The sequence below is a fragment of the Pleurodeles waltl genome, chromosome 4_1 (genome assembly GCF_031143425.1).
Source record: "Pleurodeles waltl isolate 20211129_DDA chromosome 4_1, aPleWal1.hap1.20221129, whole genome shotgun sequence".
Taxonomy (NCBI): Eukaryota; Metazoa; Chordata; class Amphibia; order Caudata; family Salamandridae; genus Pleurodeles; species Pleurodeles waltl.
Window position 1 is genome coordinate 993042427 of NC_090442.1, and position 24189 is coordinate 993066615.

The following is a 24189-nucleotide window of genomic DNA, read 5'->3' on the forward strand; positions in this document are numbered from 1 at the left end:
CAGCTCTGAACACCTTAGGGATGGTCCTAGCTGGGGTGGTCACTCCTCCATGTTTTCCCTAATTTTCCTGCCGGACTTAATGCCAAAAGTGGGGCTTTGTCTGGGGGGTGGGTGGGCAACTCCACTAGCTGGGTGCCCTGGGGCACTGTAAGAGGAGGTCCAACACCAGGTGTTACAGTTCCTGCAGGGGGAAGGTGTGAAGCACCTCCACCTAGGGCAGGCTTTGTGTCTGACCACAGAGAGCACAAATGCTCTCACCCCATGTGGTCAGAAACTTGTATGAAAGTGGCAGGCTGGCACAGACCGGTCAGTCCTGCACTAGCAGTTTGGCTAACATACAGGGAGCATCTCTAAGATGCCTTCTGAGTAAATTTCTCAATAAATCCCACACTGGCATCAATGTGGGTTCATTGTGCTGAAAATGTTGATACCAAATGTCCCAGTATTCAGTGAAGCCATTATGGAGCTGTGGCGTTCGTAATGACAAACTCCCAGACCATATACTCAATATGGCTACACTGCACTCACAATGTCTATGAATGGACACTGTAGGCAACCTGCCTTAGGGCTGTAAGGCCTGGTAGAGGTGTGACTTACCTATGCCACAGGCAGTGGTTTGTGGGCATGGTACCCTGAGAGGGGGTGTGATGTTGACTTTTCCCTTTTCTCCCCACCGGCACACAAGCTGTAAAGGCAGAGTGCATGTGCTTGGTGAGGGGGTCACCCTGGGTGGCATAATCCATGCTGCAGCCCTTGTGGACCTTCCCTGGCCACAGGACCCTTGGTACCATGGGTACCTTTTACAAGTGACTTAACGGTGTGCCATGGGTGTGCCAATTGTGAAAACAAAGGTACAGACTTTGGGAAAGAACACTGGTGTTGGGGCCTGGTTAGCAGGATCCCAGCACACTTTTTAAAGTTGGCATTAATAGCAGAAATAACGTGGGGGGGTAACCATGCCAACAGTGGCACTTTCCTTCACCTGGGTTCTGCCATCTTGAATTAAATTCTGGCAGGGACCTCTGGGAGCATCTGAGTGGCCAGGCCAGGCAGGTGACCTCAGAGCCCCCTCCTGCTAGGTGGTCACCTGGCTAGGTGACCAATCCCCCTTTCAGGGCTATTTAGGGTTTCTGTTTTGGGTGGGTCCTCAGATTCAGCTTGTAAGGTTCCAGCAGGACTCCTCTGCAACCTTACTTCGACTTCTAGCCACTGGAACCGCGACTGGACCCTCCAAGTACCGACAATCTGCATCCATGAAGAAGACTCTTCTTGCAACATTGTTTCCACGGCTCCTTCCAGCTTCTGCAACATTTCCCCGGCTGTGCATCCTTCGAGGATGGCAAATCTTCAGCCTGCACCAGAAGGACTAAGGAATCTCCCTTGGAGTGAAGGAGTCACTCCCCTGCATCTGCAGGCACCTGCTGCAACGAGAACCGGCTGCATGGATCTCCTCTCATCCTGAGCTGCATGGATCCTGCATCACAGATGATGGTCCAGAGTAGTCCTCTTGGTCCTCTCTTCCAGCTGTCCACCTTTGGTGGAGATGAGCCCTTACCTTCCCACGCAGGGCAGTACCCCCTGCATTGCGTCTTTTGCAGCTGCCAAGGCCTGTTTGCATCTCCTCCAAGGGAACTTCAGGCTACATGCAGCTCCAGCCCTCCGCACTCCTTCCTGCGATGCACAGCCCTCTGCATGGTTCTCCTGAGGAGTGGGACCCTTCTTCTGTGTGCTGCGTGGGCTCCTTCTGCAACTTCTGTGTCCCCGTCCTGTGGGTGTTGCCTTTGCACCTGTGGGCTGAGTTGCTAAGGGTCCCCTCTGGCTCCCACCCTTAAGTTGAGTCCTCCTGGGCCTTGTTGGTATCCAGCAGCACCGCTTTCCACCAACCGCGATATTTGCCTTTGCCAAGGCTTGTTGGTGAAATTCCTGCACCAACACCTGACTGTAATTCTCCTGCCAGCGTGGGACATCGTTTTCATCCCTCAGGAACTCTTCTCTGACTCCAGGGCAGCAGTACTAACCTTCTTCTCAACACAGTCTACCAACTCCTGCTACTACAGCTGGGTGGCTCCTACTCCTCCTGGATTCCACTGAGACTCTTGGACTTGGTCCCCTCTCTCCACAGGTCTTCCTCTCCAGGGATCCACCGCTGGTTTCTAGCAGTCTTGTCTGGGTGTCTTTTCTTTTCCTTCCTTTTGGGTGGTTTGGGGAAATTCCAGTGATTTACTCCTGTTTTCCTGGTCACCGGGGGGTTACTGTGTTACTTACCTCTATGGTTTTCTAGTACTCCCTGCTCCCCTCTACACATTCCACGTACCTTTGGGGGGGGGGGGTCTTGTGATCACATTAAAAATTTTTAGTATCTGGTTTGGGCTCCCCCTAGGGTCACTATTGTCTAACTGCATTTGCACTGTTTTCTAACCTTTTCTATGCCTATTACTGTTTACTAGTTCATGTAGTTAGTGTATTGCTTACCTCCTCTTGGAGGGTAGCCCTTCTAGTACTTTGTGGTATTGTGTGACCAAAAATAAAGTACCTTTATTTTTGTACAACTGAATGTTTGCTTTCATGTGTGTAAGTGCTGTGTGGCTATAGTGGTTTTACATGAGCTTTGCATGTCTCCTAGATAAGCCTTAGCTGCTCATCCACTGCTACCTCTAGAGAGCCTGGCTTCTAGACACTGCCCACACTTCACTAATAGGGGATACCTGGACATGGTATAAGGTTTAAGTATCTGAGGTACCCACCGCACACCAGCTTCTTACAATCTCCCAGGAAAAGACAATGTACAAGAGGACATATTAAGCAGATAAGCGTGATCGTCCCACAAGTGGGAGCTCAATCAAGCAGTACTCACAGATCTTCGAACAGTGGGGAACAGCAGAAATAGACTTATTCGCAAGACAAGCAATCGTGTCCAGACACCCATACCACCAATCACTGGGGAATGCCCTGTTGAAATACTGGTCAGGGAAATTTGCTTACTCTTTCCCCCGATACCCTTGTTACACAGGGTAATCAACAAATGCAAGCACAACAAGGTGAAGCTGATACTTATTGCCCCAAAGTGGGCTAGGCAGACTGTGTCCTCAGACTAAATACAAATGGCACAGGGCAATATTCAAAGATTACCAAAACAGCAAGACCTGCTCTCAATGCAAGGTAGGAGAGTGCTCCATCCGGTATCAGAGCTAAAGTTGACCGCATGGCTGCTGAAGACAGAGTTTGGACATCTAGACTTGCCAGAAAAAACAATGGCAGTTCTAAGAGAGGCGAGTAGGCCAAATACTAGAAAATGTTATATGGTAAAGTGGGAAGGATATTCCAGGCGGTGCCAAAAATGGGGCTAGTTACAGCAAAATACTATGGTCATTACAGTCCTAAAGTACCTTACACATCTTCTAGACTGCAAGCTCACTTATGCATTGTTAAAAGCTCATCTAGCAGCAATTGTGACATATACAAGTTGAGATATAGGAAAAAGCTTCAGTACACCAGTCATATAACGCTTCCTAGAAGGGACAAAGGGAATAGCACCACCCAGACAGGTACCACTACCTACATGGAATCTTAATCTTGTTTTAACACAACTCATGAGAAAGCCCTTTGAACCTCTACACCGTACTTCATTGAAGATGCTTACGCTAAAAACAGCCTTTTGTGGTTGTAGTGACATCACTCCACAAAGTAAGTGAACTACAGGCGCTTACAATCCAAGAGCCATACCTGCAAAAAACAGGTATAAAGTAGTTATGAGAACAGACCCTCATTTCCTACTGAATGTAATTTCAAATTTTCATGTAAATCAAACTATTCAAATTACAGGTTTTTTACAAGAACCAAAAAATCAAGCTGAAAAAGTGTTACACACCATAGATGTAAGAAGAGCAATCATGTCCTAAATAGAAAAGACAAAGTCGATTAGGGAAACAGAATAATTATTTGTTTCCTTTGCAGACAACAATCGAGGCAAACCAGTGACAAAAGGTACAATTGAAAAATGGATTTCACAAACCATTCAATTATGCCATGCAAATGTAAAAGTACAGTTAAACAACAAACCAAAAGCACATTCGACAATGAATAAAGGAGCAACCACTGCCGTTCTAGCAAATATACCCTTATAGGACATTTGCATGACGGCTACTTAGTCACCAGTTCATACGTTTACAAAACATTATTGCATAGACATTCAAATAAATAACGAAGCTCAAGTGGGACAGAAAGTGCTCAAACATCAATTTGCTAATTTGAATCCATCTTCAGCCTAATCTCTGCAAGTGAGGAAAAAAACATTACAAAATCTGTGCACAGCTTGTGAATCCAGAAAAGATTCACACTGCAAAATGAAATGGTTTCTTACCTGTAGGAGTAATTTTGCTGCTTGGGGAATTTGTTGTGACCCACCCACTTAGCCCAGAAGACCAGAAGATGAGAAAAAGGAAGAAAAAAAAAAGCAATCTGAAGATGGCGGCCACAAGAGGAGCTTCCAGAGAGGCCATTTGACATCACTGGCGGCTGGATGAGGCTCCAAATGGGAGATACTTTGCTGCCCAACAACGTAGCAAAAAAAAAAGAGAGAAGGACTACTACTACAAGGAGAGTATTCTGGACCCAACCACTAGTTGGTGGAATAAGACAAAGCATGTGAATTAAGAACATTCTTCAATCTGCAAAACTACTACTACAGGTAAAAAAAACATCATTTTGTTCTGTGACTGAAGAGCCAGCCAGGGCGGCTCCTCCGCTAAGGCGGAGGAGCGTCGCCCGACTGGATTGTGGGAAAAATAAAATGGCAATAACACTATGTTATTATCATTTAAAAAAATAAATAAATGGGAAAAGGTGCGGGCTGGGCTGGAGGGGGGTGTGGAGGAGGAGTATGTGCACTATAAAGCGTGCATGTCTGTTTGGCCACCCGTGTTGGGCCGGCCAAACAGACATGCGCACTTTGTATGTTCTCTACCCAGCTGAATTGCACAGCTGAGTGGAGAACATGCCCAGGATTCACTATCAGTTTGAGTGGCGAAGCAGCTGCTTAGACCAGTCACGATGCTGGTGACAGCAGCATCGTGATTGGCTGGGAGCCTGGGAACAGGAAGAGGACGAGGAAGGAGGGGAGATGAATGTGTCTCCCCCACAGGTAAGCTTCTTCTTTTTTTTCTTTTTTTTTTTTTACCCTCAAACACACACACCCAGTTCCCCCCTCTGCTACCCCCTCCCCAGCCCCACCTTCCCCCGCCCCCATTGAGTGGCAGCTGCCACTGCTGAAGAGTAAACTTGTGCACGTCTGCCCTTGGAGATATTCATCTCCTAAAGAATGGCCAGAGGGGATTGTGGCAAGTCACGCAGGGCAATAGCCCCTGGACAAAGACGTTAGTGAGTATTTGATTGTCCAACCTTTTGGAAGTCCTAAGAGAGTCAAGTTTCCTCAGATGCCATCTGCAGGACAATGAGTAGGTGTGCCTTGAATCAGAACTAGCCTCCAACCAGGCCTCAATGGTCCTAGGCCATGGGATTAAATTATATCTTGGTCACTGATGAATACTCGCTCATCGCAAAGTTTTAAGGCATGTGTAAAGTGGGCTCTGGCCCACGGCCTCAGCCTTTCAGTGGGCACCCAATTGTGCCAGTTCTGTTCTGCATAGAGTCTTGCCCTGATGACCTTGAATAATTCTTAACTAGATTGTTTTAAATACCGTTTTTCTTTAACTTTTTTAGGGTCGAGCCTGCGAGTGCATGTGCTAGCACAAGCGTCTCGCATGCAAGACACTGTTGCGTTCAGTAAAGGCTTGGAGCCAACCTGTTGCTCACCATTTGTTGGTTAGCATGGTACTCTTCTTTACAGCCTCGTAATTCGTCAAGACATGATGTGTGAGAGTCTATTACAGACCTTTTGCAGAAAAATGTTGTGTTTGTTTAATGGAGCATCCATAAAAATAAATACATCTTTTAGATCAAAACAGGACCTAACATGAAAATGGAGAGTATCACAGAGATTATTTGCAATAATATTTGTGAGGTGCTGCTGTGTTACATTATTAAAAACACAAGTCACTATCCCTAAATATTAGATGTAAACACATTTAGAATTTGGACGAGTGTGCGTGTGCACTGTCAATGACCTGGCCAAAGAGGGCATGAAAGAGCAGAAAATGGATCATAAATTCAAGGCTGTTCGGAGCATGGGCCCCCAAAATACATTTGACCCAGGGCCCCCAAAATCCTTAGGATGTCTCTGCTATTTTGTGCCTCCTTTTATAAGATGAAGGCACCGCCACGTATTCCAATGTATATTGAGCACCTACACTTCCAGCATCAACATTTCTGAGCTTTCTGGCACTGCTAAAGTAAGATTAGGAAAAGCATGGTCCACGTTTGGTAGCATGTCAAGTACAAGACCCTCAAAACTGATGGGATACAGGTTAACAATACATACCAAACAATATATTCAAAACATTAGGAAATAAAGCAATTTCTATCCAGAGGTAAGCATTCAAATGTAATTAGAATTTATGATATTAGCATTTGTATAGCGTATTTCTGCCATACTCTAGTAGTGCTCTCAGGAGACAGGATGGTCCCATTTTGCAGGGGATTCTATTTTCTCGCTAGTAAAATAAGTGGTGAGAAACAGTCTCCTTAGGCACAAGTTCACACAAACCCCAAGAGACTTAAAGCCTATTAACAGTGAGGTACCTGGTAACATTTGTAAGACTGTGGTGCTGCAGCTTACTTAGAACACTGATAGTGATGCTTTCAGAATAAAGATGTGAGAAAATATGTAACCAAGGATGCCCTTCGTCAGAGAAAGACTGTGCCATAACAAAAGGACTGCAGTCACTGTTGGAAAATCATAAAGCATTTGAAAAGTCATCCTTCTAAATACACTGCTCCAGCGACGCTCTCCCCAGGGACCAGCGACCTCTGAATCCTCAGAGGACTGCCCTCCATCTGGAAGGACCAAGAACTCCCGAGGACAGCGGCCGTGTTCACCAAAGACTGCAACTTTGAAACAAAGAAGCAACTTTGAAACAACTTGCGTTTTCCGCCGGAAGCGTGAAACTTCACACTCTGCACCCGACGCCCCCGGCTCGACTTGTGGAGAACAATCACTTTAGGGAGGACTCCCCGGCGACTGCGAGACCGTGAGTAACCAGAGTTGCCCCCCCCCCCCCCGAGCCCCCACAGCGACGCCTGCAGAGGGAATCCCGAGGCTCCCCCTGACCGCGACTGCCTGCTTCTAAGATCTGACGCCTGGTAAATACTCTGCACCCGCAGCCCCCAGGACCTGAAGGATCCGAACTCCAGTGCAGGAGTGACCCCCAGGAGGTTCTCTCCCTTGCCCAGGTGGTGGCTACCCCGAGGAGCCCCCCCTTCCCTGCCTGCATCGCTGAAGAGGCCCCTTGGTCTCCCATTGAAACCTATTGAAAACCCGACGCGTGTTTGCACACTGCCCCCGGCCGCCCACGTGCTGCTGAGGGTGTACTTTCTGTGTGGACTTGTGTCCCCCCGGTGCCCTACAAAACCCCTCTGGTCTGCCCTCCGAAGGCACAGGTACTTACCTGCTGGCAGACTGGAACCGGGGCACCCCCTTCTCCATTGAAGCCTATGAGTTTTGGGCACCACTTTGATCTCTGCACCTGACCGACCCTGAGCTGCTGGTGTGGTAACTTTGGGGTTGCTCTGAACCCCCAACGGTGGGCTACCTTGGACCCAAACCTGAACCCCGTAGGTGGTTTACTTACCTGCAAAAACGAACAAACTCTTACCCCCCCCCCAGGAACTGTTGAAAATTACTGTGTCTAGTTTTAAAATAGCTATATGTGATTTATGTGAAAAAGTGTATATGCTATTTTGCTAATTAAAAGTTCCTAAAGTACCTACCTGCAATACCTTTCATTTGAAGTATTACATGTAAATCTTGAACCTGTGGTTCTTAAAATAAACTAAGAAAATATATTTTTCTATACAAAAACCTATTGGCCTGGAATTGTCTCGGAGTGTGTGTTCCTCATTTATTGCCTGTGTGTGTACAACAAATGCTTAACACTACCCCCTGATAAGCCTACTGCTCGACCACACTACCACAAAATAGAGCATTAGAATTATCTCTTTTTGCCACTACCTTACCTCTAAGGGGAACCCTTGGACTCTGTGCATACTATTCTGTACTTTGAAATAGTGCATACAGAGCCAACTTCCTACACTTATTCATTGAGTACACTGGAAATTCCATACAAGTGGCACTTTGTGCCATTAGCAAATGCAAATATCATGACATAACCCAGTGCTGATTTTTGCTGCGCTGCTTTTTTCAGACTTTTTTCCCATTAGAACTATCCTATATTTTATCCAGAACCTAGCTTGTAGAACAATACCAGATGTACCTGCATGACACTCAGCGGTGACAGCAATCATTGTCAAAATACTGCGAAAGCTGCAGGTGCTTCAAATATGCCCCAAATATGAGAGACATAGCTATATGGAGGTGTACTTTATCGGTCAGATGCTTTTATAGGTCTTCTTTCGGACCATTCCATGTGATGAAACAAAAATGAACTTAGTCACCATTTGAAAAACCTCTGCAGTTTCTAAACACCATAGCAAATCATACACATTGTTATAGTTGTACATTTAAAAGGAGACCAATGGAAAACTTTCTAAAGTGTTTCTATTAACCCTCTATTGCTACATGCATGGCAGCGAACCCTACGTGCATTATGGTGGGCTGAAGAAATTTGGGAAGTTGGCTCTCGGGTTGAGAAAGTCAGTTTGGATGTTCAACTCAAATGAATGTTATGAGAAACATTGACCATTTCAGTGGAGCAATTTGTGTCAGTCAATGAACTAATTAAATGTGTGGCTGATATAGTGAAAAGTCATAATCTGGGCTTAGTGCCAGAAGCAATCTTGGCATTTCAAAAGGTGTATCAATTGTTTGTTCCACTCTTATGGTTTCCTTCCTGTACTCATGATAATCAGGTGTTCACTTACATTTCTTTAGGTAATTTAAATGTTGTTTGTTTGAAGCGGTACAACATGGAAACTGTCTTTGGAAGATTTTGGTTTGGTAATCAGTTTTAAGATAACATGTAAGCTATTGTATTTAATTGTAAAGTATTTGACCACAGCTTGCTACTTTCCAAAAAGGAAATCTTTTCTTTTGCATCTTGAAATACATTCAGCACATTAAGTGACTTTGGTGTGAAAGATAAGAGAATTCTTGTTCTTTTTATTACGTATGGGTTATGCTGCCTTTGGAACTTTGTGAACTTTTTAATATCTGACTTTTGTTTGCTTTAATTAAGGTTCAATTCAGGATTTTTATTAACTGCCAGTTTGACCATGGCTAAACATGCAACTACTTGAGAGAAGTCCTATCAAAAGACAAAAGTAACACCACTACCTATATTCACCAGACAATTCTTTTTTAATTTTTTAAAAGGACTGTCTAACACACGCACACACACACGCACACACACACACACACACATATATTTGTGGTGTACTTCACCATTGAGTCTTGTGTCCAACACCACTATTGGTGCTAGATGAACTAAATCCTTCTATTGGAGGGGGCATTTTGATGGTTGGCCTAAAGGTAATGTTAGGGGTCTGGGAATACTGCCAAATTAAAATAGCCTGCAGGTGAACCCAGAAACTAATTTCATTAATGGGGCACAGTTGGCTAGTTTCAGAACAGGACAAGATGTCATAAGAAGTTTACTTATTGACTCCAACATCCTTGGGTCAACTTGTTTCATCTGGGTAATGTATGCCCAAAAGCTAACCTGGCTTCCATCAGGACCAGAGCAGATCATTTTATGACTTCATAAATTAATGACAATTCTTAGTAATCTGTATGTCTGGTGCGCCACACATGCACTCTAATTAAACCCAATCGTACGTTACTTCACCATCAGTATTCCAGTATCTAGAACTTATGGAGATTTCGTGCACCCGGCCTTTTCACCTAATTAGGTCCTGCAGCTCACACATCTAGCCTAGCCTTGTTTAAACTTGCATTGTCAGTGACTGTGTAGGGGAAAAATCTAGTAAGAGTTTATAACCCAACCTACAGCAGATATTATAGATTGCCACTTTTGATATAGGCTGAAAGAGTACATCTTTCAAAATTGGTGCTGCTACAAGTCCAGCAATCCGAACTCGGATAAAATCTGAATTGAGCTTTCACTTTTGTCAATTTTAATTCTATGATGTTTGCTATACTGGTTTTCATGGGCTTATGCTTCACGTACATAGTCGTAGCCCCTTTAAGATGGCTAATTGGTATGTACTTAATACCTGCTAACCGAAGTCTCAAGAGGAAGCTAATAAAGAGGTTCCCTTGCTCAGGTAGGATTTTGTCTTCAACTGTGTTGCTCTTGGCCATGTCACCTTCTTTGCTCAACCATCACCCCACATAATAAAGTTGTTCTAATGTTTTTTTCAGTTGCATGCTTGATTTCAACAAGTGCTCTCTCTTTTATTGTAACACACTGCATCATTTAAATTGAGCATACATGTTTGGTTCAGAAGTAAAGCCAATATAATATATAATTCTCAACAGTTTACTGGGAACTGTCGGTGCATGCCAGGCTTTGGAGGACGCACTTGCAGCGAGTGCCAGGAGCTGTACTGGGGTGATCCTAGTTCAGAATGTCAAGGTGAGGAGGTTATTTATTGCCAGTAAAGCTATTTATGTTATGTTGTACTGTGGAAATAAAAGCTTTGATGGAAAATATGCCCTTAAATTAAAACCCCACCTCATCCTCTCTGAATCTTGCTCAAACACTGTGAAGTGGGTGAATAAAACAAGTTATACTCCTGTAATAATTTAGCTTTGCTAATTTTCATTGTGTCTTTTGGATTAAAAAAATCTCTCCTATAAGTTTATTTCTAATTATATGTTTGATTTAATTTGGTCTGATCCATGATATTGAAGAATTTTGTTGCATAATACTACATATATTAGTTATTTTACTTCATTTTCAACAACCGTAACAAGCAAAAGAATCTTGGACTTCTATAATTTGTCAACCATTTAAGAGAAAAAAATAATGAACTATTATAATTTATTGTTCCACCTGAGCACCCTATTGCCTCCATTATCCATGAAGAACCACTGATTCCTACATGCTACTGCATGCTAAAACTAATAATGTAACATATTGCGTATATAAGAATGTTGTCCATAGCAATTATTTCCATTCAGCTCTCGATCATTTATGACACATATCCATTATCATAGCACTCACCCCTGAACCACACCAAGCAGTCACATGCTATAACCCTTCTTCATGGTTTCTGTTAACAAATGCGACACAGGTATCCTCAGATCTCAAATTTATATCCATGCCCTTGTAGGTTATTGTCCTGTTTTACATATAAAACAAAAACTGTAAAAGCTTGGTGCTGTTCGATGTTGTAGATTTTCATCAATTTTCTAGCCAAGCTCAACTTTGGTAATCATATAGCTGAGAAAGGCCACTAGTTGCCCAGCCCAGTGATCCAATTTCCTAATGATACATCATCAGACTTAACCCCCACTCCCCCCATCCACACCCCTGCCGCCACCCTAAGCCTCTTTTTGGCTATTTGAGATAGTTCACACTTAGGTCCCTGAAACTTTTGTCCACATAAGGTATCCATGCCAAATTTGTGTCCTTTTTTTCCCAACATCCAGGATATTCTAAAGGTGCCAAGGGTTTATGGATTCCCCTGGTGGGGAGCGAGTAATTAGCCAAAATACAGCTAAAATATTTTTTTGTTGTTAAAAATGGGGTAAAAGTGCTGCAGAAGAAAGCATCATTTTTTACCCTGCAAATGGCATCAACAAAGGGTTTGCAGCGCTAAAAGCACCACCTTGCCATCTTTCAGAAACAGGCAGATTAGAAACAGGAAACCACATTTTTCAACTCAGTTTTGGCATTTTTCCTATTTTAAGCACTTTCAACCTCCTTCCAGATACTGTTAGAAATGCATGTGAAACCAATGGTGGATCCCAGAAAGCTATACATATCTAAAAGTAGACACCATTCTGAATTCATCATGGGGGTATTTATGTAAATCCTTCAAAGTTTTCCTATAGACAGTAACAGTTGAAATAAAACAATACTGACATTGAGTTGGAAAAAAACTCAATTTCTGTCTGTTTTCATCTGTAACTTTTTCCAGCTATGGCAGATTTTCGAAAGCAATATACTGTTATGTCCGCAGGACCCTTCCATTTGTGGGGGTATATAGGCCTTGTAGGTTCACCAAGAACCCAAGGTACCCAGATTCAATAAATGAGCTGCACCGTGAAATTGGGTTTTCATTGTGGACCGTTTATACAGCAATTAATTTAGTAAAATAGAAAGCGTGAGAAATAGGTATCGAGTAAAACCTATGTATTTCCGAAATGGGCACAAGATGTAGAGTTTAGAAGTGGTGGTTATTTGCACATCTCTGAATTTGAGATTATGTATTACAGGGCATTTCTCAAATTGACTTCTTTCTTACACAGCCTTACATTTGGAAGGCACAAATGCAGAGAAAGACAACTGGTAGTAACACTTGTTCTGCTATTCTTTGCTGCCCCAAGTCTCCCAATAAAAATGTTACCCCACTTGTGTAGGTAGGCCTAGTGCCCGCAACAGCAAACGCAACATTGCACATCACATTTTTTCACTAAAAACCGATGTTTTCAGCAAAGTGCCTATCTGTGGATTTTGGGCTCTAGCTCAGCTGGCACTTAGGGAAACCTAACAAACCTGTACATTTTTTAAAACTAAACACCTAGCGGCATCCAGGATGGGGTGACTTGTGGGGCTCTCACCTGGTTCTGTCACCCAGAATCCTTTGCAAACATCAACATTTGCTAAAAAAACACACTTTCCTCGCATTTCGGTGATGCAAAGTTCTGAAATCTGAGGGGAGCCACAAACGTCCTTCCACTAAGCATTCCCCCAAGTCTCCCAATAAAAATGGTACCTCACTTCTGTGGGTAGGCCTAGCGCCTGTGACAGGAAATGGCCCAAAACATATTGCAGAGTCATCAAAATGATCTATCACAAAACAACCTGGTTTTTCAAGGGGGTAACCTGCGTTTTTGGTCCCAGGTTTGGCGACCATCTAGGGAAACCTACCAAAACAGTTCTGAATACTAGACACCTTGGGTCAGAGGGATTTCCTGCTTTTGTGCCAAGGACTGAACGGTTTGGACCTCAGCACACGAGCACCGCAGTTGAGGACAGAGCTGTTCCGTTCTCAGCACAGAAGAGGATAAGATGTAGCTAAATCCTCCATCCCCAATCTGCAGGCTGTTCTCCTAAAATCATATATTTTCTGGCAGTAGCAGGACAAGATAGAACTGCTAAAAATCATGGGTTATATATCTTCCTTCCCCATTTGACATTTTAGACAAGAGCAAAAGCAGTCTTACCCCGTTTGCTCTCTCATTCTAGGGCTTACGAATAACTGAAAATTGCATCATAGTATTTAATCTTGGAGATGTTGCTGTTACTAACATTGTAATTTTAGCAAGTGGTTGTACGAGACCTGGTTTAGGTGGCCACAGAGAAGTCAGAGTTCCTGGGCTCCAATTGTAATTGTAAGCAACTAGTATTCCTGGGCAAACCACAATGTTAGACCCCAAACTGGATTATCAAGTACTTGACTCTCAGGGTAGTGGGCAAGAATTTCAAGACTTATTCAAAGAGGTGATGAAAGTTAGACGCACAGCACACACCAACATTTTTAATCAGTGCTTTATGTTTATAAAAAGAAAAATACTTTAGTACACATATACTCAATTCTAAGCATAAATAAGAATAGACAAACAAAACCTCAAGCTCATTCTGAGCCCCAGATCTAAGCCCAGATAGCAATATAGTGGAGTCTATGGCCAGTACTAAGCCTTAGGAGATATTTATGAATAGTTCCTGACTTCAGGCACACAGAACCAAACTCACTTAGGGAGTGTAGAAAGCTGGGTTCTGGTTGCAACCCCCTGGTGGTGGAATTTAGGAACTCTGGACAGGGTGATGCCCACTCCCCACAGGAAGTGGTCATCTAGGGGGTTTAGTGACCCAAAGGATAAGTAACCCATTGACTAATACCCCTCACTTCCCTTAACGCCCCCTAAATTGAGTATAAATTGTGTATTTAGGGGGACCATCTGATACCAGGTAGAAACATTTTCGCTGGGCATAAAAGTCAGAGTGGACAAGAAGTCTGCTGAGCCAGAGAACTGCAGAGCACAACGGACTTGGTGCCAACCCTGCTAGCCTGCCTGATGCACCCAACCCGCGACGAGCAACTGACCTTTCCTGCCCCTGCAACTTCCAATGAACCGGAAGGAGCTGCCAGTGAAGAAGAACTCCCTTGGAGTAGAGAAGCTGCTCCCCTGCATCTCCAGGCACATAAGAAAGAACTGTGAAGTCCGGGACCTCCAAAACCCTGATGCTGGACAGCATCACTGCACCGAGCTGTCTAGGCCGAGTTGAAGTGGGCCAATAGTACCAGCATGGTTGCCAGACCCTTCAGAGAGGAATCCCATCCTGAGCTTGCCCTCAGTGGACTTCCCAACAGCCTCTGCAGCCTGATTCTGCAGACCCCCCACCCACTTCACCGTGACAGAGACCGGACAGTCCACTGCAACTCTGCACCCAGATGTCCCAGACAGAGGAGAAGAGGACCACTGGTCCTCCAGGCTTGTGTGACCCAAGCCCACTTTTTGGTTCAGCCAGACTGGACCCTCAGTCCCCACCCGCAACCTGTTTATGTGGGCCCCCTTGCACTGTTACCAACTCCGGTGATGGTAAACCCAATGGTCCAAGCCATCTCTGCACCCGGACACCCCGGACTGAGGAGAAAAGGACCATTGGTGTCCCTACGTCCTTGAGCATCGCAAGAACTGAACCTCCTCGGTGGTTTACCCTGACTCGACTCTCAGTCCACCCCGCAGCAAATTTGTAACTGGACCGATCCCCATGGACTTACACAGGGCTCCCAATGCTGAACTGCAACCACTGCACCCAACTGCCGCAGTGCTGCCCAAGATGACATGTTAGTGTGACTTTGGACCTTGCCCCATACTTAACGCAAGTGGAGGAGTTTGGTCTCATAAGTCGCTGTACTACACCTGTATGCAGTGCTTGTTCTTTTTCCATAGAATAACATTACCACATCTGAAAAATGCACGGCATATGTAGGAAGTTGGCTCTGTATGTGCTATTTCAAAGTAAGGAATAGCATGCACAGAGTCCAAGGGTTCCCCTTAGAGGTAAAATAGTGGTAAAAAGAGATAATACTAATGCTCTATTTTGTGGTAGTGTGGTCGAGCAGTAGGCTTATCCAAGGAGTAGTGTTAAGCATTTGTTGTACATACACATAGACAATAAATGAGGTACACACACTCAGAGACAAATCCAGCCAATAGGTTTTGTTATAGAAAAATATCTTTTCTTAGTTTATTTTAAGAACCACAGGTTCAAATTTAACATGTAATATCTTGTTTGAAAGGTATTGCAGGTAAGTACATTAGGAACTTTGAATCATTTCAATTGCATGTATACTTTTCAAGTTATTGACAAATAGCTACTTTAAAAGTGGACACAGTGCAATTTTCACAGTTCCTGGGGGAGGTAAGTTTTTGTTAGTTTTACCAGGTAAGTAAGACACTTACAGGGTTCAGTTCTTGGTCCAAGGTAGCCCACCGTTGGGGGTTCAGAGCAACCCCAAAGTCACCACACCAGCAGCTCAGGGCCGGTCAGGTGCAGAGTTCAAAGTGGTGCCCAAAACGCATAGGCTATAATGGAGAGAAGGGGGTGCCCCGGTTCCGGTCTGCTTGCAGGTAAGTACCCGCGTCTTCGGAGGGCAGACCAGGGGGGTTTTGTAGGGCACCGGGGGGGACACAAGCCCACACAGAAATTTCACCCTCAGCAGCGCGGGGGCGGCCGGGTGCAGTGTAGAAACAAGCGTCGGGTTTTCAATGTTAGTCTATGAGAGATCAAGGGATCTCTTTAGCGCTGCAGGCAGGCAAGGGGGGGCTTCCTCGGGGAAACCTCCACTTGGACAAGGGAGAGGGACTCCTGGGGGTCACTTCTGCAGTGAAAGTCCGGTCCTTCAGGTCCTGGGGGCTGCGGGTGCAGGGTTTTTCCAGGCGTCGGGACTTAGGTTTCAGAGAGTCGCGGTCAGGGGAAGCCTCGGGATTCCCTCTGCAGGCGGCGCTGTGGGGGCTCAGGGGGGACAGGTTTTGGTACTCACAGTCGTAGAGTAGTCCGGGGGTCCTCCCTGAGGTGTTGGTTCTCCACCAGCCGAGTCGGGGTCGCCGGGTGCAGTGTTGCAAGTCTCACGCTTCTTGCGGGGAGTTGCAGGGTTCTTTAAAGCTGCTTCTGGAAACCAAGTTGCAGTCTTTTTGGAGCAGGTCCGCTGTCCTCGGGAGTTTCTTGTCGTCGTCGAAGCAGGGCAGTCCTCAGAGGATTCAGAGGTCGCTGGTCCCTTTGGAAGGCGTCGCTGGAGCAGAGTTATTTGGAAGGCAGGAGACAGGCCGGTGAGTTTCTGGAGCCAAGGCAGTTGTTGTCTTCTGGTCTTCCTCTGCAGGGGTTTTCAGCTGGGCAGTCCTTCTTCTTGTTGTTGCAGGAATCTAATTTTCTAGGGTTCAGGGTAGCCCTTAAATACTAAATTTAAGGGCGTGTTTAGGTCTGGGGGGTTAGTAGCCAATGGCTACTAGCCCTGAGGGTGGGTACACCCTCTTTGTGCCTCCTCCCAAGGGGAGGGGGTCACAATCCTAACCCTATTGGGGGAATCCTCCATCTGCAAGATGGAGGATTTCTAAAAGTCAGAGTCACCTCAGCTCAGGACACCTTAGGGGCTGTCCTGACTGGCCAGTGACTCCTCCTTGTTGCTTTCTTTGTTCCCTCCAGCCTTGCCGCCAAAAGTGGGGGCCGTGGCCGGAGGGGGCGGGCAACTCCACTAAGCTGGAGTGCCCTGCTGGGCTGTGACAAAGGGGTGAGCCTTTGAGGCTCACCGCCAGGTGTCACAGCTCCTGCCTGGGGGAGGTGTTAGCATCTCCACCCAGTGCAGGCTTTGTTACTGGCCTCAGAGTGACAAAGGCACTCTCCCCATGGGGCCAGCAACATGTCTCTAGTGTGGCAGGCTGCTGGAACTAGTCAGCCTACACAGACAGTCGGTTAAGTTTCAGGGGGCACCTCTAAGGTGCCCTCTGTGGTGTATTTTACAATAAAATGTACACTGGCATCAGTGTGCATTTATTGTGCTGAGAAGTTTGATACCAAACTTCCCAGTTTTCAGTGTAGCCATTATGGTGCTGTGGAGTTCGTGTTTGACAAACTCCCAGACCATATACTCTTATGGCTACCCTGCACTTACAATGTCTAAGGTTTTGTTTAGACACTGTAGGGGTACCATGCTCATGCACTGGTACCCTCACCTATGGTATAGTGCACCCTGCCTTAGGGCTGTAAGGCCTGCTAGAGGGGTGACTGACCTATACTTGCATAGGCAGTGAGAGGCTGGCATGGCACCCTGAGGGGAGTGCCATGTCGACTTACTCGTTTTGTTCTCACTAGCACACACAAGCTGGCAAGCAGTGTGTCTGTGCTGAGTGAGAGGTCTCCAGGGTGGCATAAGACATGCTGCAGCCCTTAGAGACCTTCCTTGGCATCAGGGCCCTTGGTACTAGAAGTACCAGTTACAAGGGACTTATCTGGATGCCAGGGTCTGCCAATTGTGGATACAAAAGTACAGGTTAGGGAAAGAACACTGGTGCTGGGGCCTGGTTAGCAGGCCTCAGCACACTTTCAATTGTAAACATAGCATCAGCAAAGGCAAAAAGTCAGGGGGCAACCATGCCAAGGAAGGCATTTCCTTACACAACCCCCCCCCCCAAACGAAAGAGGATGAGACTAACCTTTCCCAAGAGAGTCTTCATTTTCTAAGTGGAAGAACCTGGAAAGGCCATCTGCATTGGCATGGGCAGTCCCAGGTCTGTGTTCCACTATAAAGTCCATTCCCTGTAGGGAGATGGACCACCTCAACAGTTTAGGATTTTCACCTTTCATTTGCATCAGCCATTTGAGAGGTCTGTGGTCAGTTTGAACTAGGAAGTGAGTCCCAAAGAGGTATGGTCTCAGCTTCTTCAGGGACCAAACCACAGCAAAGGCCTCCCTCTCAATGGCACTCCAACGCTGCTCCCTGGGGAGTAACCTCCTGCTAATGAAAGCAACAGGCTGGTCAAGGCCATCATCATTTGTTTGGGACAAAACTGCCCCTATCCCATGTTCAGAGGCATCTGTCTGCACAATGAACTGCTTAGAATAATCTGGAGCTTTTAGAACTGGTGCTGAGCACATTGCTTGTTTCAGGGTGTCAAAGGCCTGTTGGCATTCCACAGTCCAGTTCACTTTCTTGGGCATTTTCTTGGAGGTGAGTTCAGTGAGGGCTGTCACAATGGATCCATATCCCTTCACAAACCTCCTGTAATACCCAGTCAAGCCAAGGAATGCCCTGACTTGAGTCTGGGTTTTTGGAGCTACCCAGTCCAGAATAGTCTGGATCTTGGGTTGGAGTGGCTGAACTTGGCCTCCACCTACAAGGTGGCCCAAGTAAACCACAGTTCCCTGCCCTATCTGGCATTTGGATGCCTTGATAGAGAGGCCTGCAGACTGCAGGGCCTTCAAAACCTTCTTCAGGTGGACCAGGTGATCCTGCCAGGTGGAGCTAAAGACAGCAATATCATCAAGATAAGCTGTGCTAAAGGACTCCAAGCCAGCAAGGACTTGATTCACCAACCTTTGGAAGGTGGCAGGGGCATTCTTTAAACCAAAGGGCATAACAGTAAACTGATAATGCCCATCAGGTGTGGAGAATGCTGTTTTCTCTTTTGCTCCAGGTGCCATTTTTATTTGCCAGTACCCTGCTGTCAAGTCAAAGGTACTTAAGAATTTGGCAGCACCTAATTTATCTATGAGCTCATCAGCTCTAGGAATTGGATGAGCATCTGTCTTGTTGACAGAATTGAGCCCTCTGTAGTCCACACAAAACCTCATCTCTTTCTTTCCATCTTTGGTGTGAGGTTTGGGGACTAAGACCACTGGGCTAGCCCAGGGGCTGTCAGAGCGCTCAATTACTCCCAATTCTAGCATCTTGTGGACTTCCACCTTGATGCTTTCCTTAACATGGTCAGACTGTCTAAAGATTTTGTTTTTGACAGGCATGCTGTCTCCTGTGTCCACATCATGGGTACACAGGTGTGTCTGACCAGGGGTTAAGGAGAAGAGTTCAGGAAACTGTTGTAGGACTCTCCTACAATCAGCTTGCTGTTGGCCAGAGAGGGTGTCTGAGTAGATCACTCCATCTACTGAGCCATCTTTTGGGTCTGATGACAGAAGATCAGGGAGAGGTTCACTCTCTGCCTCCTGATCCTCATCTGTTACCATCAACAGATTCACATCAGCCCTGTCGTGGAAGAGCTTAAGGCGGTTCACATGGATCACCCTCTTGGGGCTCCTGCTTGTGCCCAGGTCCACCAGGTAGGTGACCTGACTCTTCCTTTCTAGCACTGGGTAAGGGCCACTCCATTTGTCCTGGAGTGCCCTGGGAGCCACAGGCTCCAGAACCCAGACTTTCTGCCCTTGTTGGAACTCAACCAGTGCAGCCTTTTGGTCATACCAAAACTTCTGGAGCTGTTGGCTGGCCTCAAGGTTTTTGGTTGCCTTTTCCATGTACTCTGCCATTCTAGAGCGAAGGCCAAGTACATAGTCCACTATGTCTTGTTTAGGCTCATGAAGAGGTCTCTCCCAGCCTTCTTTAACAAGAGCAAGTGGTCCTCTTACAGGATGACCAAACAGAAGTTCAAAGGGTGAGAATCCTACTCCCTTCTGTGGAACCTCTCTGTAAGCAAAAAGCAGACATGGCAAGAGGACATCCCATCTCCTTTTGAGTTTTTCTGGGAGCCCCATGATCATGCCTTTTAATGTTTTGTTGAATCTCTCAACTAAGCTATTAGTTTGTGGATGGTATGGTGTAGTGAATTTGTAAGTCACTCCACACTCATTCCACATGTGTTTTAGGTATGCTGACATAAAGTTGGTACCTCTGTCAGACACCACCTCCTTAGGGAAACCCACTCTGGTAAAGATACCAATGAGGGCCTTGGCTACTGCAGGGGCAGTAGTCGACCTAAGGGGAATAGCTTCAGGATACCTAGTAGCATGATCCACTACTACTAGGATGTACATATTTCCTGAGGCTGTGGGAGGTTCCAGTGGACCAACTATGTCCACACCCACTCTTTCAAAGGGGACCCCCACCACTGGAAGTGGAATGAGGGGGGCCTTTGGGTGCCCACCTGTCTTACCACTGGATTGACAGGTGGGGCAGGAGAGGCAAAACTCCTTAACCTTCTGGGACATATTGGGCCAGTAGAAGTGGTTCACTAACCTCTCCCACGTCTTGGTTTGTCCCAAATGCCCAGCAAGGGGAATATCATGGGCTAAGGTCAGAATAAACTCTCTGAACGACTGAGGCACTACCACTCTCCTAGTGGCACCAGGTTTGGGGTCTCTGGCCTCAGTGTACAGGAGTCCATCTTCCCAATAGACCCTATGTGTTCCATTTTTCTTGCCCTTGGACTCTTCAGCAGCTTGCTGCCTAAGGCCTTCAAGAGAGGGACAGGTTTCTTGTCCCTTACACAGCTCCTCCCTTGAGGGTCCCCCTGGGCCTAAGAGCTCAACCTGATAAGGTTCAAGTTCCAAAGGCTCAGTTCCCTCAGAGGGCAGAACTTCTTCCTGAGAAGAGAGGTTCCCTTTTTCTGACTGTGTTGCAGTTGGTTTCCCAACTGACTTTCCTTTTCTCTTGGTAGGCTGGGCCATTTTTCCAGACTCCAGCTCTACTTTTTCACCCTGTGCCTTGCATTGTGCTCTTGTTTTTACACACACCAGTTCAGGGATACCCATCATGGCTGCATGGGTTTTTAGCTCTACCTCAGCCCATGCTGAGGACTCCAGGTCATTTCCAAGCAGACAGTCTACTGGGATGTTTGAGGAGACCACCACCTGTTTCAGGCCATTGACCCCTCCCCATTCTAAAGTTACCATTGCCATGGGATGTGCTTTAGTTTGATTGTCAGCATTGGTGACTGTATAAGTTTTTCCAGTCAGGTATTGGCCAGGGGAAACCAGTTTCTCTGTCACCATGGTGACACTGGCACCTGTATCCCTCAGGCCCTCTACACTTGTCCCATTAATAAAGAGCTGCTGCCTGTTGTAGGAAGTTGGCTCTGTATGTGCTATTTCAAAGTAAGGAATAGCATGCACAGAGTCCAAGGGTTCCCCTTAGAGGTAAAATAGTGGTAAAAAGAGATAATACTAATGCTCTATTTTGTGGTAGTGTGGTCGAGCAGTAGGCTTATCCAAGGAGTAGTGTTAAGCATTTGTTGTACATACACATAGACAATAAATGAGGTACACACACTCCGAGACAAATCCAGCCAATAGGTTTTGTTATAGAAAAATATATTTTCTTAGTTTATTTTAAGAACCACAGGTTCAAATTTAACATGTAATATCTTGTTTGAAAGGTATTGCAGGTAAGTACATTAGGAACTTTGAATCATTTCAATTGCATGTATACTTTTCAAGTTATTCACAAATAGCTATTTTAAAAGTGGACACTTAGTGCAATTTTCACAGTTCCTGGGGGAGGTAAGTTGTTGTTAGTTTTACCAGGTAAGTAAGACACTTACAGGGTTCAGTTCTTGGTCCAAGGTAGCCCACCGTTGGGGGTTCAGAGCAACCCCAAAGTCACCACACCAGCAGCTCAGGGCCGGTCAGGTGCAGAGTTCAAAGTGGTGCCCAAAACGCATAGGCTTCAATGGAGAGAAGGGGGTGCCCCGGTTCCAGTCTGCCAGCAGGTAAGTACCCGCGTCTTCGGAGGGCAGACCAGGGCGGTTTTGTAGGGCACCGGGGGGGACACAAGCCCACACAGAAATTTCACCCTCAGCGGCGCGGGGGCGGCCGGGTGCAGTGTTAGAACAAGCGTCGGGTTCGCAATGGAAGTCAATGAGAGATCAAGGGATCTCTTCAGCGCTGCAGGCAGGCAAGGGGGAGCTTCCTCGGGGAACCCTCCACTTGGGCAAGGGAGAGGGACTCCTGGAGGTCACTTCTGCAGTGAAAGTCCGGTCCTTCAGGTCCTGGGGGCTGCGGGTGCAGGGTCTTTTTCAGGCGTTGGGACTTAGGTTTCAGAGAGTCGCGGTCAGGGGAAGCCTCGGGATTCCCTCTGCAGGCGGCGCTGTGGGGGCTCAGGGGGGACAGGTTTTGGTACTCAGTCGTAGAGTAGTCCGGGGGTCCTCCCTGAGGTGTTGGTTCTCCACCAGCCGAGTCGGGGTCGCCGGGTGCAGTGTTGCAAGTCTCACGCTTCTTGCGGGGAGATTGCAGGGTTCTTTAAAGCTGCTCCTTTGGATAAAGTTGCAGTCTTTTTGGAGCAGGTCCGCTGTCCTCGGGAGTTTCTTGTCGTCGTCGAAGCAGGGCAGTCCTCAGAGGATTCAGAGGTCGCTGGTCCCTTTGGAAGGCGTCGCTGGAGCAGAGTTCTTTGGAAGGCAGGAGACAGGCCGGTGAGTTTCTGGAGCCAAGGCAGTTGTTGTCTTCTGGTCTTCCTCTGCAGGGGTTTTCAGCTAGGCAGTCCTTCTTCTTGTTGTTGCAGGAATCTAGTTTCTAGGTTCAGGGAGAGCCCTTAAATACTAAATTTAAGGGCGTGTTTAGGTCTGGGGGGTTAGTAGCCAATGGCTACTAGCCCTGAGGGTGGGTACACCCTCTTTGTGCCTCCTCCCAAGGGGAGGGGGTCACATTCCTATCCCTATTGGGGGAATCCTCCTTCTACAAGATGGAGGATTTCTAAAAGTCAGTCACCTCAGCTCAGGACACCTTAGGGGCTGTCCTGACTGGCCAGTGACTCCTCCTTGTTTTTCTCATTAACTCTCCTGGACTTGCCGCCAAAAGTGGGGGCTGGGTCCAGGAGGCGGGCATCTCCACTAGCTGGAGTGCCCTGGGGCATTGTAACACGAAGCTTGAGCCTTTGAAGCTCACTGCTAGGTGTTACAGTTCCTGCAGGGGGGAGGTGTGAAGCACCTCCACCCAGAGCAGGCTTTGTTTCTGTCCTCAGAGAGCACAAAGGCTCTCACCGCATGAGGTCAGACACTCGTCTCTCAGCAGCAGGCTGGCACAGACCAGTCAGTCCTGCACTGAACAATTGGGTAAAATACAGGGGGTATCTCTAAGATGCCCTCTGTGTGCATTTTTTAATAAATCCAACACTGGCATCAGTGTGGGTTTATTATTCTGAGAAGTTTGATACTAAACTTCCCAGTATTCAGTGTAGCCATTATGGAGCTGTGGAGTTCGTTTTTGACAGACTCCCAGCCCATATACTCTTATGGCTACCCTGCACTTACAATGTCTAAGGTTTTGCTTAGACACTGTAGGGGCATAGTGCTCATGCACATATGCCCTCACCTGTGGTATAGTGCACCCTGCCTTAGGGCTGTAAGGCCTACTAGAGGGGTGACTTACCTATGCCACAGGCAGTGGGAGGTTGGCATGGCACCCTGAGGGGAGTGCCATGTCGACTTAGTCATTTTCTCCCCATCAGCACACACAAGCTGGCAAGCAGTGTGTCTGTGCTGAGTGAGGGGTCCCTAGGGTGGCATAAGACATGCTGCAGCCCTTAGGGACCTTCCCTGGCATCAGGGCCCTTGGTACCAGGGGTACCAGTTACAAGGGACTTACCTAGGGGCCAGGGTTGTGCCAATTGTGGAAACAATGGTACATTTTAGGTGAAAGAACACTGGTGCTGGGGCCTGGTTAGCAGGGTCCCAGCACACTTCTCAGTCAAGTCAGCATCAGTATCAGGCAAAAAGTGGGGGGTAACTGCAACAGGGAGCCATTTCTTTACACAAGCCCCCCCCAGCCCACAGGCCAGGAGACTCAGCCAAAGCTGGGAGAGTCTTCCTAGTCTGTCAGGCGAGGAAGAGTAGAGGAAATAGGCTGGTTTGTTGCAGGGCCTACTCTGCCTTACATCCTCCTGTTCAGGTCATTCCCTCTGGGGAACTGACCCATTTCCACAGTGATAGGACCTAGTCTGAACTGCCTCTTGTCTGTGCTTTTTATGTCTTCACCCATTCTCTCT

At 46.7% G+C, this 24189-nt stretch overlaps 1 protein-coding gene across 2 annotated transcripts in view; it reads left to right on the forward strand.

Moving 5' to 3' along the window:
- Window positions 1-24189, forward strand: part of LAMB1 (laminin subunit beta 1) — a 728031-nt gene that overhangs the window by 482813 nt on the left and 221029 nt on the right. For both annotated transcript variants that reach the window (XM_069229822.1, XM_069229821.1), the window contains one exon: window positions 10571-10667. In XM_069229822.1, the coding sequence (XP_069085923.1) occupies window positions 10571-10667 (97 nt within the window). The remainder of the gene's footprint in view (window positions 1-10570; window positions 10668-24189) is intronic.